This window comes from Struthio camelus, chromosome 3 (assembly GCF_040807025.1).
Source record: "Struthio camelus isolate bStrCam1 chromosome 3, bStrCam1.hap1, whole genome shotgun sequence".
Classification (NCBI taxonomy): Eukaryota; Metazoa; Chordata; class Aves; order Struthioniformes; family Struthionidae; genus Struthio; species Struthio camelus.
In genome coordinates this window covers 29254443-29269039 of record NC_090944.1, presented here as the reverse complement: position 1 = coordinate 29269039, position 14597 = coordinate 29254443, and the positions used below count along the sequence as shown (strand labels likewise).

The following is a 14597-nucleotide window of genomic DNA, read 5'->3' as shown; positions in this document are numbered from 1 at the left end:
CTACTTGTGATTTTGTAAGACCTTCCTGATCCCCAGTCTGTCTCTTTTCCTGGCTGAGTTAGCCTATTCTGTTATTCCTTATACAGAAGCTGTTTTGTGCTTCCATTATCCTTATTGGCCTTCTCTCAATATGATGTCCACTCCTTATATCCGATAGCCTCTCTTATCCTGCTGTTTAGCCATGCTGGTTTCATTTGCTCTTTGTTAAGCTTTGTTAAGCCACATTCAGTGGCTCTGCATTTCCAGCATGGTACCCTTAAGTAGTCTTCACAATACCTCCGAAGACTTAATATTCTGAACTTTGTCCTTTATGTTCCTTTTTAGTGAACTTCCTTACTTCGGTATAATTCCTCTTTTGGGATCTCAAATGCAGTGGAATTTTTGCACTTGCTCTCACAGATGTTGAATCTAAAGTACATAATGGTTGTTGTTACAGAGTATCTTTTCAGCTGTAAAAATTTTAACTAGATCCTTTGTGCTACTCAAGACTAGAGTAAGTATTGCATCTAATCTTGTGCGCTCCATAAGCAGCTGCGCCATGAAGCAGTCACTGATAGACACCTACATTTTATTGACTGCATTATATCCTGGTGTGATAGTTCTCTGATCTACGTGAGGTTAATTGAAATCTGTCTTCAGTGTTATATTTCTCATTTTCATCACCTCTCTGCATATCTGAGTCACTATTATCACCTGATTGACTCTTATCGTAATATTAAGTCTTGCTTGTATTTAGCTTGGAATTCATAGAGATTATGTTTTATTTGGTGAGATAGTTGCCTTATTAGTTTTTTTAGAGTCTAAGCTCTTTCTTCACACTGAGCATTTACTGTACTGTTTATGCAGCCTATTTTACCTTTCCTATATATATATATGGTTTGCATCCTGGCCTTACAGGCTTTTTCTACCTGTACAAAAATCCTTCACTTGAGGATACAGAATTTTTCTGTTTATATCCATGATGCAAGCATAATCCACAGTCATGATCTTCTCTACTTATTTACCAGCCCTACATTTTAAATTTCGCTTACAGCCTTCCTGAATTTTAAGTACCGGTAGCTCTGGCTTATTTTCAGTTCAGATGAAGTCTGTGCCTCCAGAATAGGCTCCCTTTATTTGAAAAATTCCTTCAGTTTCTGATGAACCTGAATCCATATTCCTTGAGTTATCTTTTCAGGCAGACATTAAAACCTTATCTGTCTCCCCAGTCCTGTGGGGACTGCTAGAAGCGGTTTAGAAAATGTTACTACAGAAGTATAGATTTCCGGCTTCATTCCTTTCAACCTAATTTTTATCTCCAGGGCTTATTTCCTGCATTTCCTTATATTGTGCGTGCCTATGTAGATCAAACCTACAGACTCCTTCCTGTTTTTTTCTGGGCTGAGCAAGATTCCTGTGAGATGTATCACCTTGCACATGACTAATCAGACTCTCTGGAGTCTTTACCCTGGAGTCAAAAACCTATCTATTTGACTGATGGTCGTCTACCACCATTTCAGCTGCCTAGGATCTCAGCTTTAAGGAGGAGATTCTTACGGCAAGAAAATACATTACCATTCTCTACTGGGAGGATAATCAGTGGAATTACTTCCCACATCATCAAGCTGTTGCATGCTGTCACAGGACTAGACTTGTGGATCCTGCTGTATGATGTTCCTGGAAGTCTCAATGAACCATGTATATATGGTGTCTTTCCATGGGTAAGGTACTCCGACATATGGTGCTAGCACAGTAAATTCGATAATTCTCATCATCTTGCATGAATTCTGCCCTCATATCTTCTTTAAACAGGAGTTCATGCAAATTTTAAATATTTAGAATAAACAGTATTTAGGCATTTAGTTTACATTAGTTAGTTAGTTTACATCATTAGGCAGTTAGTTTACATCATTACAACATTTAGTTTTGCATCAGTAACACAGAATTAATTGTACTTTAGTCTTTAGTTGCCTCCATTCTTCCTCCGTAGGATGAGGCTACTTATGATAGGTTGTGAAACTAACTTCATTTATGCAGGTGAGTCCAGATATTATAGTGGATAGTACCATAAAAAGCGCATGAGGGTTTTAATGATTCTACATTTAGAATTAAATTAAATCTGTGTTCATGAAATCACATGATAGGTTATAGTTTAAATAAGGATAAAAAAGAAACATCATTTCATTTTAAGGTCTAAAGGCCATCTTGCTGTTAAAAAATGTTCTTTATTTTAGATTCCAATTATAGTTTATCTTTGTAGGAAGGTTTAAAATGTTACATTGTGTCTGTCGTCTAAATGTATCCGTTTGCAACTTCAGGTCACTGAAATTTGCACTGTATTTGTCTGTAAGATTCACTCTTCTTCTGCCAAGGAAGTTGCTTTAAAACTGTGCTAGATCATCCTTGAAATATTCTTAAAAAAGCTAAGTAGATTCAAGTCCTGGTATCCATTTCACTACAATGCAAATCTCTCAAGCCATTTGGCGTTCCTGTGGCTCTTCCTTGCTGCTCCAATTCATGTGTGTCATTTTCAAAATGAACATTTTAGAACTGGCTGTGTTATTTCAAGTGTGTGCACCACTGCCAGATACAGATATAATTAATAGTGTCCCTAGTCCTACTTAATACTCTCCTGATGATGCAGGATTACACTAATGCTTTTGAGTGTATTTTTTTGTAGGAATGCAGATTTTTCTTAGTCTCAGTAGAACTCATGGTTTTTTGCAGATAGTGCTCTGCTCTATTCATTTATTGGAATTGTTTTCCTTGTTACAAGAATTTATCTTTTAATTGGTATTATTAAAATATGTATTGTAGCTTACTTCTAATTTAACAAATCATCAAAATTACTGTATACCTAGAATCTGTCCTGTTCATCGTTACTTTTCACTTTTTGTTTCCTACAAACATTATTGCAGTTAATTTAGATGTTCAATCAGATCAGTAGTTTTTTGAACTTTTTTAATAAGCTAGGGACTGTCACTATCCCACCAGAAGCATATCCACTTAATGATGACTTTATCTTAATTAAATTTTGATTTGGAATCTTATAGTTAGCCAATTTAAAAGCATTTAAAATGTGCCATATTATTTTGCATGGTTTTATTTTTTTCCTAAAGCATTTGTGTGGTGTCAGATCAGTGTCTTGTGGCAGTTATTACAGCACCTGTCACTAAGGTTGGAAATTTCATAACAAGTATTAATTTAATTTTGAAAACTCTTTTTTCCATAAAATTATTCTCCTTTATATTTTTATGAACTGGATTGACTGCTATTCTATAACAGAATGGGTGATTGGTTGACAGATTTATGATCATCTGACCTTTAAGCCCTTGTGATATGATGAAGACCCATGGACTATTTATATGTTTTAAATATTGACCCAGTTTTAGCTTTCTTCTTTTCTTCTGGAATTATACACTCTTCAGTTTTTGTAAAAGTGAAAATCAATTGCAAAAATCAATCTTTCAATGAAAATCAGAGGTAGGGTTAGGTCTCGTATGACCATTAATTATAGTCATAGTGAAGATATATGGCCATGTGATAACAATACTGTCCCATAAGATATATTTGTGCATGTAGTTGAAATGAGTTTGTTTAAATGATCTTGATGATGATTCTGTCCAGCTTTTGATATTTGACTTAACAATTTGAACATCGTTATATGAAGAGGGTTCTTTTGCATTTTTTTAAACATAGCTCTAACTTAAAAGGCTGTTATTTAAGAAAAAAACAGGTACATGTTTAATAACTTATGTCAAAGTATGTTTTAATAGGAATATTTGAAGTTACATAATCCCCTATGCTATAAGCTATGATAGTTTAAATATCAAAATTACAACAAATAATGTAATGCAAATAGAGTGCTTTGTAGAGCTATGAACTCAATCATGTAATCAGTATTATCAATTGAAATTTATCTATCAAACTGTATAAAATATGCATGTTAGCTGAATGGAGAAAATGCCAATAAACAATGTCTTGCTTGTCTTTTTTATTATAAAAAGACAAAAGCTATCCTTGCAGTGTATGTGCACTTCTTGCCAAATAATGCTCAAGTAATCTAAACTGTGAAAGAATTTATTTCATCATTCCTATACAACGGGTTATATTAGGTTAATTTTTTTTAGAGGGGATAAGTATAAGTGCAAGGAAACAAAAAAAAAAAAGCAGGTAGGATTTATGTCTTAGAAAAATAGCTCTTGGAAATGAGTCAATGATTTTAAACAGAGATCCATATATTCTAAACCAGATTGGATCTGAGCTTTCTCAATAGGCATGATTATTCTGAACAAAAGTGTTGATTCAGTTCAAAATAAAGAAAGAATCAATGAAATAATCTCTGAATTAGCACATACTTCACAAAAGCTGAATTATGTGATCTGAAATTGAATCATATACACCTTTGATATAAATCAGTTATCGTATGTCATGATATAATAGTTTTCCATTTTTAGCATAGACTAGAGTAGTATAATGTTCATGGGAACAGAAAAGCTAAATTTTAAAAATGCAAGAAAGTATTCTTAGGTTGTTTTAGCTATATGCTCTAGTTACCCTCTTAAAGTGAGACTAAAATGTATGAGTTAACTCTGTTGCCCTTTCCTCCAAGTCAATATCATCATAAGTCTGCTAAGTTGGATGTTAGAAAAAATAACTTGTTAAAGCATGAGTATGAGTACTTGTTAAAGTATAAGATGAGTATAGGCTTAACTGCTGAAGATCAAAATTTACATTTATCTGAACAGTGAAATCATAAAATGCCTAGTCAGAAATTTACATATAAGAGTAATTTTAAATAGAATTTCTGATATACAGAATAAGAAAAAAATATTTTATCTTAAATCTTTAGGAGTTACTGTTCTAGGTGCTGAGAGATGACATTATATGCAGTATTGTTCTGCACGTTGCTAAAAAAGTACTGCTTAACTCTATAATTACTGTCAACAGATGAAGTAAAAAGATGTGTCCCATTATTATGATGTCAGACACTGAGAGGTACACATAAATGAACTATCAAATTCAGTACACTCTTAAAGATATGATAGGTTGCTATAGAAAAATATTGATAAATGTTTATCTTCTTTATGCTTTTCAAAAGGAAATGCAAGAAAATAACCACGAGAAACAGATTGTCACAAAGTCTTTAGCATATGCTGCAAGAAACTTGGCATAGGCTTGAAGATATGGATTAGAAAACATAGGTATTTGCAATTGAAAAATGAGCAGCTGAAGAAAATTATTCAGCTATAAAAATATGCATCTCAAAGCTCTTCGTATAATTTTCTCGTGAAAATAGTTGTCAAAACAAAGCAAAGCATGTAAAAATTTTTATGTAGGAACAACGTCACTTCAGCAATAGAAAAAAAACATTAAAAATCTGTGTACTTAATTCATAATATAGAAGAGTTCTGCTCCCAGTGTGAAAGACCTTTATGGTAAGGAATTAAATGAGTAACTGTGAAGTCAGTCTTCAGAACTGAACTTGATTACCCAGATTCTAGGGTACCTTTGAGAAGTAACTTTTTAAAAGTTAAAATCAAAGACATTTTATATGCTTGGTCAGATATCATATTTTCACCTAAATTTATTTTTTCTGCAATTTTTTAAAGCACAGAACTGTTACACTTCGTAGACAACCAGTTGGTGGCTTGGGCTTAAGCATAAAGGTATGAATAACTTCTTGTTTGTTTTCCTTTTAATTTTCAGTATAAATAGTTGTCTCCAGTCTTAAATGAGATCTCATGGTTAATACACATCTTTTGCAGGGTGGTGCTGAGCACAAAGTGCCTGTCGTCATATCAAAAATATTTAAAGACCAAGCAGGTAAACTATACGTTTATATTATTTAAATATATAATACTATAATATCCATGATATTTTTGGAGAAATTAAATTTTCTTTAAATCCGGAATTAAAATACGTTTATGGATCATTCCTTCAGCATCACACTATCTTTAAGCCTTTCTGTAAGTATCTGAGTGCTCCATATATCTTTACTTTACCTTCATTTACCAATTTACTTTACAATATTACCTTCAGAGAATACACTTTTTACAGCAGAAACACAATTGTGTCATAAACATAGCGTTTAGCATTAGTCATGAAAACACAACTATGTCATAGGAAATCTACAGATGCACTTAATTTTAATAACCTATAGGATAAAATAATATGAACCAAGCATATTTTTTCCCCCGTGCACTAGTTCATTTCCATATGGTATGACTTATTGTGCCTAGTAGCAAACAGATAGTGATTTGTAATGTTTATTTTTTGTTATGATGACACAATATATAAATCAGTGTAATCCAAGCCAGTTAAATGTTACATTGACAAATATTCTCAAAAAGAACCTCCTTTGCAGGACAGTATTAGAACTTGGAATGAACTTGAAAAATTAGAGAACTGCTCTGAAAAATAAAGGGTCAGTTCAGTGGAACCACTTCACATAGGTGGGAATAATGAACTACACAAGACAGATGGTGCCTTGTAAGGTGTATTAAAGGTTTTAGCTAATCAAAACTGAAGTCATGTTTTTGTCTCTGGTAGACATGAACATGGTGACTAGTTTATTCTTTTCTTCACTGAGGCAACCTTTAAACATTTGAAGATTTACCATGTTTCTATGATAAATCTACAAGTTTCCTCTCTTCTCTGGAATAAATCTTTCCATTTCTTATAAGCTTTCCTGCAAGAAAAGACAGAGCACTACGTAATGATACTAAATGCATGCCGTGCTCCTTAAAGGACTCGGAGCCTTTGGGATCATGTTTTTGGCATCATCTTTTTAACTGATCGGTATCTCTTCCTGCTTTGCGCAGTGGAGATTGAGCATATTTGATTCTACTTGGCCCCACGTTCAGCCTCAGGCTTTCCAAGATCTCAGGCTGTGTTTGTTTTTCTCCTCTGCGTTTTCTTTAGTGGGTCCACATTTTGCTTGAAGTGTAATACCCAAACCTGGAAACCTATTTCCAGCTGATATCCAATGAATACTCAATATTCTGTTGAAAAGAGTGCTTCAAGTTCTTTACATGCAGTATTTGTGTTTATATTTATGATATTGTTACTGCAGTGTGGAAGAGAATAGATATTTTTATGAGAGTTGTAGATTGAACAATAATAAGCTTGTAATACATAGTATAATAAATCATATGAAGAAAATAAATATATAAGTAAGCCCATATATCATGATCCTGGTCGAATCAGTGAGTAACATGAAGACACTGACCCAATTAACAAGGTATGAAAAATACAGTATATGTATGTATTAATGGCATCACTGGTGTTGCTGTTGGACCACATGACCTGCTGAGGTACCTTCCAACCTAACTGTTTTTGTGATTAGCAAAAATAAAGCACTGCAGGAGGGCAGACCTGTGATCAAGATGGTTATTGTGGCACTTTGTATCATGCACCCCCATTCTGGTTACCGAGTGCCCACATAACAGAAAACAATTCTTTTTATTTTCTTCTGTGAAATGAATATTTCTAAAAAGTGTGAAGATTTTGAGAAAAACTTGAAAGTCTGGAATGTTCTGCAAGTCTTTCTGCGTTTTTTTTTCTTGGATATAATATCAGAATCTCAAAATATTGCTTTTAATATGTCCAAATATAACTTACAGGTGACCTTGAGGAGAGATTTCAGTGTTACGATTCTAATGTCCTAATGTTAGAGGAAACAGTTTAATAATACTGTTTAAGGGAAAAGTAGTGTTCTACACATATGTGCATACCTTCTTTCCCTATATATGTAAATATATCTCTCTCTCCCTATTTATTTATACACATGTATATTATATACACATATATGTGTGTGTATTTATAAAAAGATATTTGAAAGAATAATCATGTTGGATATAATAAAAGGAGATGTTAAGCATGAGGAAGAGAGGAGATTCGTGCAGATTTATCGCAAACTAACTAAACAGCTCTATGTTCAAAATGTGAATAAATGAACATCCATTATTCCAGCGAGTAATAGTGGTGAAACTGATAGTCTAACCTGAAAGGTGACAATGAAATAACACCCTCTGTATGAAAACATGGGCACAGTCGTATTTCCAGCTTTACTTTGGTTGGATACAATACCATTTTATAGTTCCAAAAGCTGGAAGAATGATAGAATAAGGTAGTTACTTTTGTTGTATGCACCTGTGCAACCCTCTTGCTGTCCTAAATAATGTAATTAATCAGCTCTCTTTATGCCCTCTTTAAATTTCCAAACTTTAGGTGAAGAAAGGGAGTGATTTTATTGGTAATGACCTAAGCAACAGCTGAAGGCATTTTTACTTCAGTTATTGATATAGGATGAGGATTTCAAATTTACTTCATTTAATTATTCAACACAAGCACTTCTATAGCAACAATAATATGATTCTTAAAATTTTGGCTGTCTAGGAGACCCCTCTGCTGTGATCATTGTGTTTATAATTTCCAAATGAGGCTATACTTATACTTCACTATATTCAAGATCAATATGACGTTCATGAACAAGTTCACTGAAATATATACAGAAACTCAATTCAAGAACATAAGCCTAGATTTCTGAAATATACTATTCAGTGCTGAAGGCTAATGTCTTATATATTACAAATCACAGTAAAGACTGCCCTGGAATCTGCCTGAGTACATACTCTTCTCAACAGTATCAAGAAGCAGTAAGTTTTGCTAATGCCACTCCCTTGTCACCAAGTTTATGCCCCAGTACTTTACATTTCCCCGTGGATTCTGTGTTCTGTCCTAACAAACATAACGTTTTTTCATACCACCAAAGCTTTTGTTAAAGTTAATTTCAGAAGGACAGAATTCCTATACCAGTCTCTGAATGAGAATAAGAAAATCAAATACGTTTATGAATTCAAAATGAAAGTGATATAATTAACTTCAGAGCTATTTTAATCCAGCACAGTGGATACAAATATATTTCCAGAGTTATTAAATTGCATGCTTTAAAGAGAAGCAAATATGTTTCCTCAAGTGTAAGTAAGCTTAAAAACAGGAATACTTACAAATCATCAGTTAAATATAATATTGGAAAACCTAAAATGGGTAATAATAAAATCACTTCTACTACACTAACTAGGAAGAAGAGTAGGCATTCAGGAAAGCTGGAAATGATGATATATAATTTCATATAACTGTAGGGTTTTTAATATAAGAAATTATTTACTTCTCAAACTAGCTGTCTAGATATCTTTACAGTGCCTATCTCTGCTATGTCAAAATACCTTCTGGAATTAGATCACACAGGAATCCTTACTGATAAGTTTTCTGTAAATATGAGTCACTCATGAAAAGCAAAAGCCAGCACCATAGCGCAATCACAGTAAGTAAAGATGGGACAAGTTCTTCCAGAAGTAATAGCAGTATTGTATTTCTTTAATAAAAAGAGGATAGTTTCAACTGCTAAATGTTTAAGACCAGCTGAATGCTTCTTAGACCTCTCTAGAGAAATGCAATTACAGGAATATGAAGCATGAAACTTACATATTAGTATGGCACTTACAGGTGTTTACTTACCTAGTTGCAAAATTTTAGAATAAATTAAGGACAAACTACATGGAAACATATAGACAGTAATTAGACAGTTACGGATAGATAGTTACGGATAGACTGCAATTGCATGGAGACTACAAACTATGTGGAAACAGATAGACTGTAAACTGTGCATCACATATGTGATGAGTTGAACAATCATATTGCTAAAAAAAATTGATGATGAAATAGTAAATATGTGGGAAATGAATGGTCCTTTCTTTACTGGGCTCCTCAAACAAAGGGTCCCATAGCTAATTATTTCACTCCCATAGCTAATTATTTCACTCCTAAAACAAGGATTTATTGTTACTGCTCATGTGTCTAATTTTCCAGTTGACTCAGAATGTAAGTAACATTACTAATCTCCAAATTATATTTTTGAAAATATACTATTAATGTGAAAGCTTCTAACCAAAGTTTTCCAAGACTGATTGATACTTTCTCTTACTTTTTTCTTTAAGGTGATTTAATACAATATTGTTTTTCCTTTATTTTCTGAATAACTGGCTTCAAATTGAGTGAATCATTACCTAATAACTTGTATTTTGCCAATAGCTTCTAGCTACTATTCTTATATTGTTATCACCATCAGTGTTAACAGTTTATTTATGGTAAAGACTGCAGGAGGTTTTCAGTCCAATATAGATTCCTTTTCTTAGAGATGGGTGATGGAACAATTGAACATGGGTAATTAAAAGGAATCAGATCATTTAGGCTTATTTGATGCACAGTGAAGCTATGAGAAATTTTGACAGGTCTATTAAATGTCCCTTAAAAATCATTTTACATAGTAAGAATTAAATTGTATGAGCTTTTCTGTGTTTACATCTTTCTCCCTGTTATCTGTTATTTTCATTTTTAATGAGTAAGAATCTTTATGAACTTGTGGAGGCTGTAAATGCTCATGGATTTTAAAATAACTTCATTGTACATATAAATGACTTTTAATCACATATACTATTAGATGTCTTTTTGTAAAAACAGTTTATTATGCCAATCAAGAATAAAATTTCTATTTTATGTTGTAGAATCCTGGAGTTAGCAATCACTTTTTTTTTTTTTAACCTTGATGCCATATTCCACTCTTGTGAGAACTGCTGTAATAATCTGACAACTGCTGTGAGCTTTGCCTATATCTCGTATATAACATGTGGAGTCAGGCAAGCAGCAATGATGAAACAGATTCATCTCTTCAGAAATAGAACAGTGCGTTCAGCTTACTGAGGTGTGATGAAAATAGTTAAATAAAATTAAATGTAACTTGATGAAATAGGGACAGTCTGGATTTTTTAGGTTTCACGGAGAGTCCTCTTCTGAGAGCCAAGATTGGTTAAAAGCTGAATTTGAAAGCATTTTCCCACCTTCTGTAATTGTTAAGGTGACTTATAACTCACATTCTGCTGTGTTGAGAAAACTTCTATTTTATGTGTTTAGTCCATTTCTGATTGAAAATGCCATGTATCATGGAAGGACTGGAACAAACTCGGGACAACCATTGAAACATTCTTGGCTTGAAACCCCGCACTCTGCAAACATGGAGTATATCTGTAACCAAATATCACATCCTGGCTGCCTGTATTCAGGGCCATTTGTTTGGAAAACATGGTGTGGGTTTGAAAAGGGCTTATGACAGTTTCACTTACACATAGATGCCAAACAAAGATGGTTTAATAGGGAAGCATATGTGTTACTTACTCTTTAAGTATTTTTTCAGTGTTGACTCCAGTCATCTATGAAGGTAGTACAGCTAAGGTAAGCAAGGCTAGGCTGAACAGGTGAGTGGCCAGAAGCCTTGGAGCTTCTCTCCAGTAGGCCAACAAGGTCAAGTTTAAGGAAGAGTTAAGCCCAGATAGGGGTGCTTGTATGTGTAAGGAAGTCAGAGTGTGTCAAAAGCTTGGGTTACACTTTGCACCGATAAAGGTGAAGGCTGAACATGAATATCTCATTGAACAGAAGAAAGGCCTTATTTAAATACAAAACATTAGAACTTGCATGGTATTTAATATTTGTACGCTTTTTCCTAGTATCACATATTTCACTTAATATTTTTGCAGGATTATTCTTATTCTGTTCTATTTATTTTTAATTATATTGCCTGTGTTTTTATTCAAGATAATATTTTTATTCGAGATAATAATTAAGCATCAAAATATAAGATGGTCCAATCTTGTTCAACTTATTAATTAATGACCCGGATGAAGGGACAGAGTGAACCCTCAGTAAATTGGCTAATGATACAAAACTGGGAGCAGTGGCTGATACACCAGAGGGCTGTGCTGCCATTCAGAGGGACCTGGACAGGCTGGAGAGATGGGTGGAGAGGGACCTCCTGAAGTTCAGGCAAGGGAAGTGCAGTTCAACAAAGGTCCTGCACCTGGGGCAGGAATAGGCCCATTCACCACTACAGGCTGGGGGCTGACCTGTTGGAAAGCAGCTTGGCAGAGAAATACCTGGTCGACAAGAAGTTGACCATGAGCCAGCAACAAGCCCTTGTGGCCAAGAAGGCCAGTGGTATCCTGGGCTGCATTAGACAGACCAAGTTCAGGGAGGTAATTCTCCCCTCTACTCAGCCCTGGTGAGGCTGCATCTGGAGTAGTGTGTCCAGTACTGGGCTTCCCAGTACAAGAGAGACATAGAGTTACTAGAGCGAGTCCAGCAAAGGGCTACAGAGACGGTGAAGAGACTGGAGCATCTCTCAGATGAGGAAAGGCTAAGAGAGCTGGGCCTGTTCAGCTTGGAGAAGAGAAGATTGAGAGGAGATCTCATGAATGCATTTAAATATCTGAAAGGAGGGTGCAGAGAGGATGGGGCCAGACTCTTCTCTGTGGTGCACCCTGACAAGACAAGAGGCAACAGACACCAACTGAAACACAGACAGTTCAATCTGAACATGAGGAAAAACTTTTGTAATATGAGGCTGACTGAGCACTGGCACAGGTTGCCCAGAGAGGTTGTGGAGTCTTCTTCCTTGGAGATATTCAAAAGCCATCTGAACAGGGTCCTGTTCAATGTGCTCTAGAGGGCCCTGCTTGAGCAGGGAGGTTGGACTAGATGATCTCCAGAGGTCCCTTCCAACCTCAAGCATTCTGTGATTCTGTAAAGATGTTTCTGGAACTTGTATCCTAGTTCTACAGGTGTTTTGTGATCAATATTCACTTTGGAAGGTGCGTTTTGCAGTTTATGAAACAAAAAAGTCAATATTAAATTTGAAAAACATAACCTGTAATTTCGGTGCACTTGTAGTATCACAGTTATCATTCACATAATTTGATCTTAATACAGAAAGGTATCAAAATGCAATATATTGTTTTAATTATCATCTATTACATGTAGCAGTTCAGTGAATAAACTACTGCCTTAGGATCACTGATATGAACAATTTCTATTCTTTCTTCTAGTCACCTACCTCTAGTTGAACATAGTTTCTTCATGAATTTCAGAAATCTAACCAAATGGGTTAGAAGTTATTATCTGAATTTATTTCCACTACAGTCTAGGTAGAATTAAAAAATGATATTATTCCATGCAGGCAAATCGGAGACAGATCATACATGTTCACTCAGATAATTTGTTCAGAAGAGAACCACCTGCAATCTTTCTGAAGATGCATAGTGTTTTGGATATTGGATTTGTAGCTTGCTTTTAAAATGGTGCTGTAGCGTGGAAGCTGGAGAAGCAAGCAGCTAGGTGGGAAGCATCCTCTGATCTGTAACAGAGATTCACAGCACATTGAAAGATACTGATTAAATTGAGAAGAAAATTCATTCAAATGTTTTGGGGCAGAATCACAATCAAGACTCATACAGTATATTTAACCGAAAGAGCAGATTTAATGATCCTTCTGCTGGGAGACAGTGTCATATGGAATAATAAGAGAAATTTAATAACATCCTTTGACAATTTCAGAGAAGTTCTATTTTTGATCTTTTCACTGTTCTTATCTTTTTGTACTGATTTATGAATTAAAGACTTTTTATGCTATTTTAGGAAATATATCTCTTCTTTCTTTATGGCTCATCTAATGTATATATTTCTGCTGTTTCTGGCACCCCCTCAATTTGTCAGATATATTTTCTAATTTTTATCTCTACATCTTTTACAATGTTTTTTACATTTTATAATGGTGTGTGATGGAAATTGAGTTACATATTTTGGAAGAAAAGATTGAAGATACCAGATTTGCCTTTAATTTATTTCCATATAAAATGTTACATATTCATAATTTGTCTGACTTTGTATTATGCTATTCAGCTTGGTAAGCCTTTTACCTGTGATATTAATCATAAGTTAGCTACTAGAGCTAAGCTTATGCCTTAGAATATTGCAATTATGTGAGCAGATTCTTCATCCATTACATTTTACTGCATTTCTTAAACAATTTATTCACCTAGAGATTAATTAATTTTAAAATGCATGCAACTATTTTCAGCTGAAAAGTATTGTAATCATTCTTAAAATATTGTCGGGTTTAGATTGAGTAACATATAAAGACCTTCTGACATTATTAACCATATTCCTAGAAACACTGCTTTTTTGTCAATTTAAGTTGCTTTGTGCTGTCTTTTAATGGCTAATTATTCTTGTCTGGTGGAACTTTTCTTTTTTTTTTAACCGTGAACATAGCTTACTCACAACGGTAACTGTTGCTTTTGCTACTTGCTTATTGCTGCTTCTGTCCTTACACAACAGATGAGTATTTTTACTTTTATTTTCAAAAGTGATGGGCTTATTGGCTGTAGTTAGGCATGTATCTCAAATAATAAGTAACAGTACTAATGCAGCATTTTCAAATTTTCTAAAAATAAATTAAAAAATGGACTCTTGTTTCTCATTACCCCATCTTAGGTGCCATATGTTTCCTTGAAAAAGTGAAGTTTTAGTACTTCCATGACTAAAGTTGCAATTTTATATTTCTTAACTTTCTATATTGATATTTTTCTATAGAGATAAAGTCAAAGGAGAAAGAACTGATTTACTAAGTGTGTATGAAAGTGAAAATATTTTCCTCTAGTACAAATTTATTTACATAATCACACATTCACGAAATATCTCATTAAACGCTGTTGGTTGAGGCACAC

The 14597-nt window shown here is 34.1% G+C and overlaps 1 protein-coding gene across 11 annotated transcripts in view; it reads left to right on the top strand.

The window, feature by feature from the left end:
• SNTG2 (syntrophin gamma 2) overlaps positions 1 to 14597 on the top strand; it is a 285354-nt gene that overhangs the window by 132372 nt on the left and 138385 nt on the right. For 7 of the 11 annotated variants that reach the window (XM_068937268.1, XM_068937271.1, XM_068937266.1 and 4 more), the window contains exons 3-4: positions 5592 to 5648; positions 5748 to 5805. The exons of 1 other annotated variant lie outside the window; for it this stretch is intronic. In XM_068937268.1, the coding sequence (XP_068793369.1) occupies positions 5592 to 5648; positions 5748 to 5805 (115 nt within the window). The remainder of the gene's footprint in view (positions 1 to 5591; positions 5649 to 5747; positions 5806 to 14597) is intronic. 3 more of the 11 variants (XM_068937274.1, XM_068937273.1, XM_068937275.1) reach the window with 1 other exon arrangement.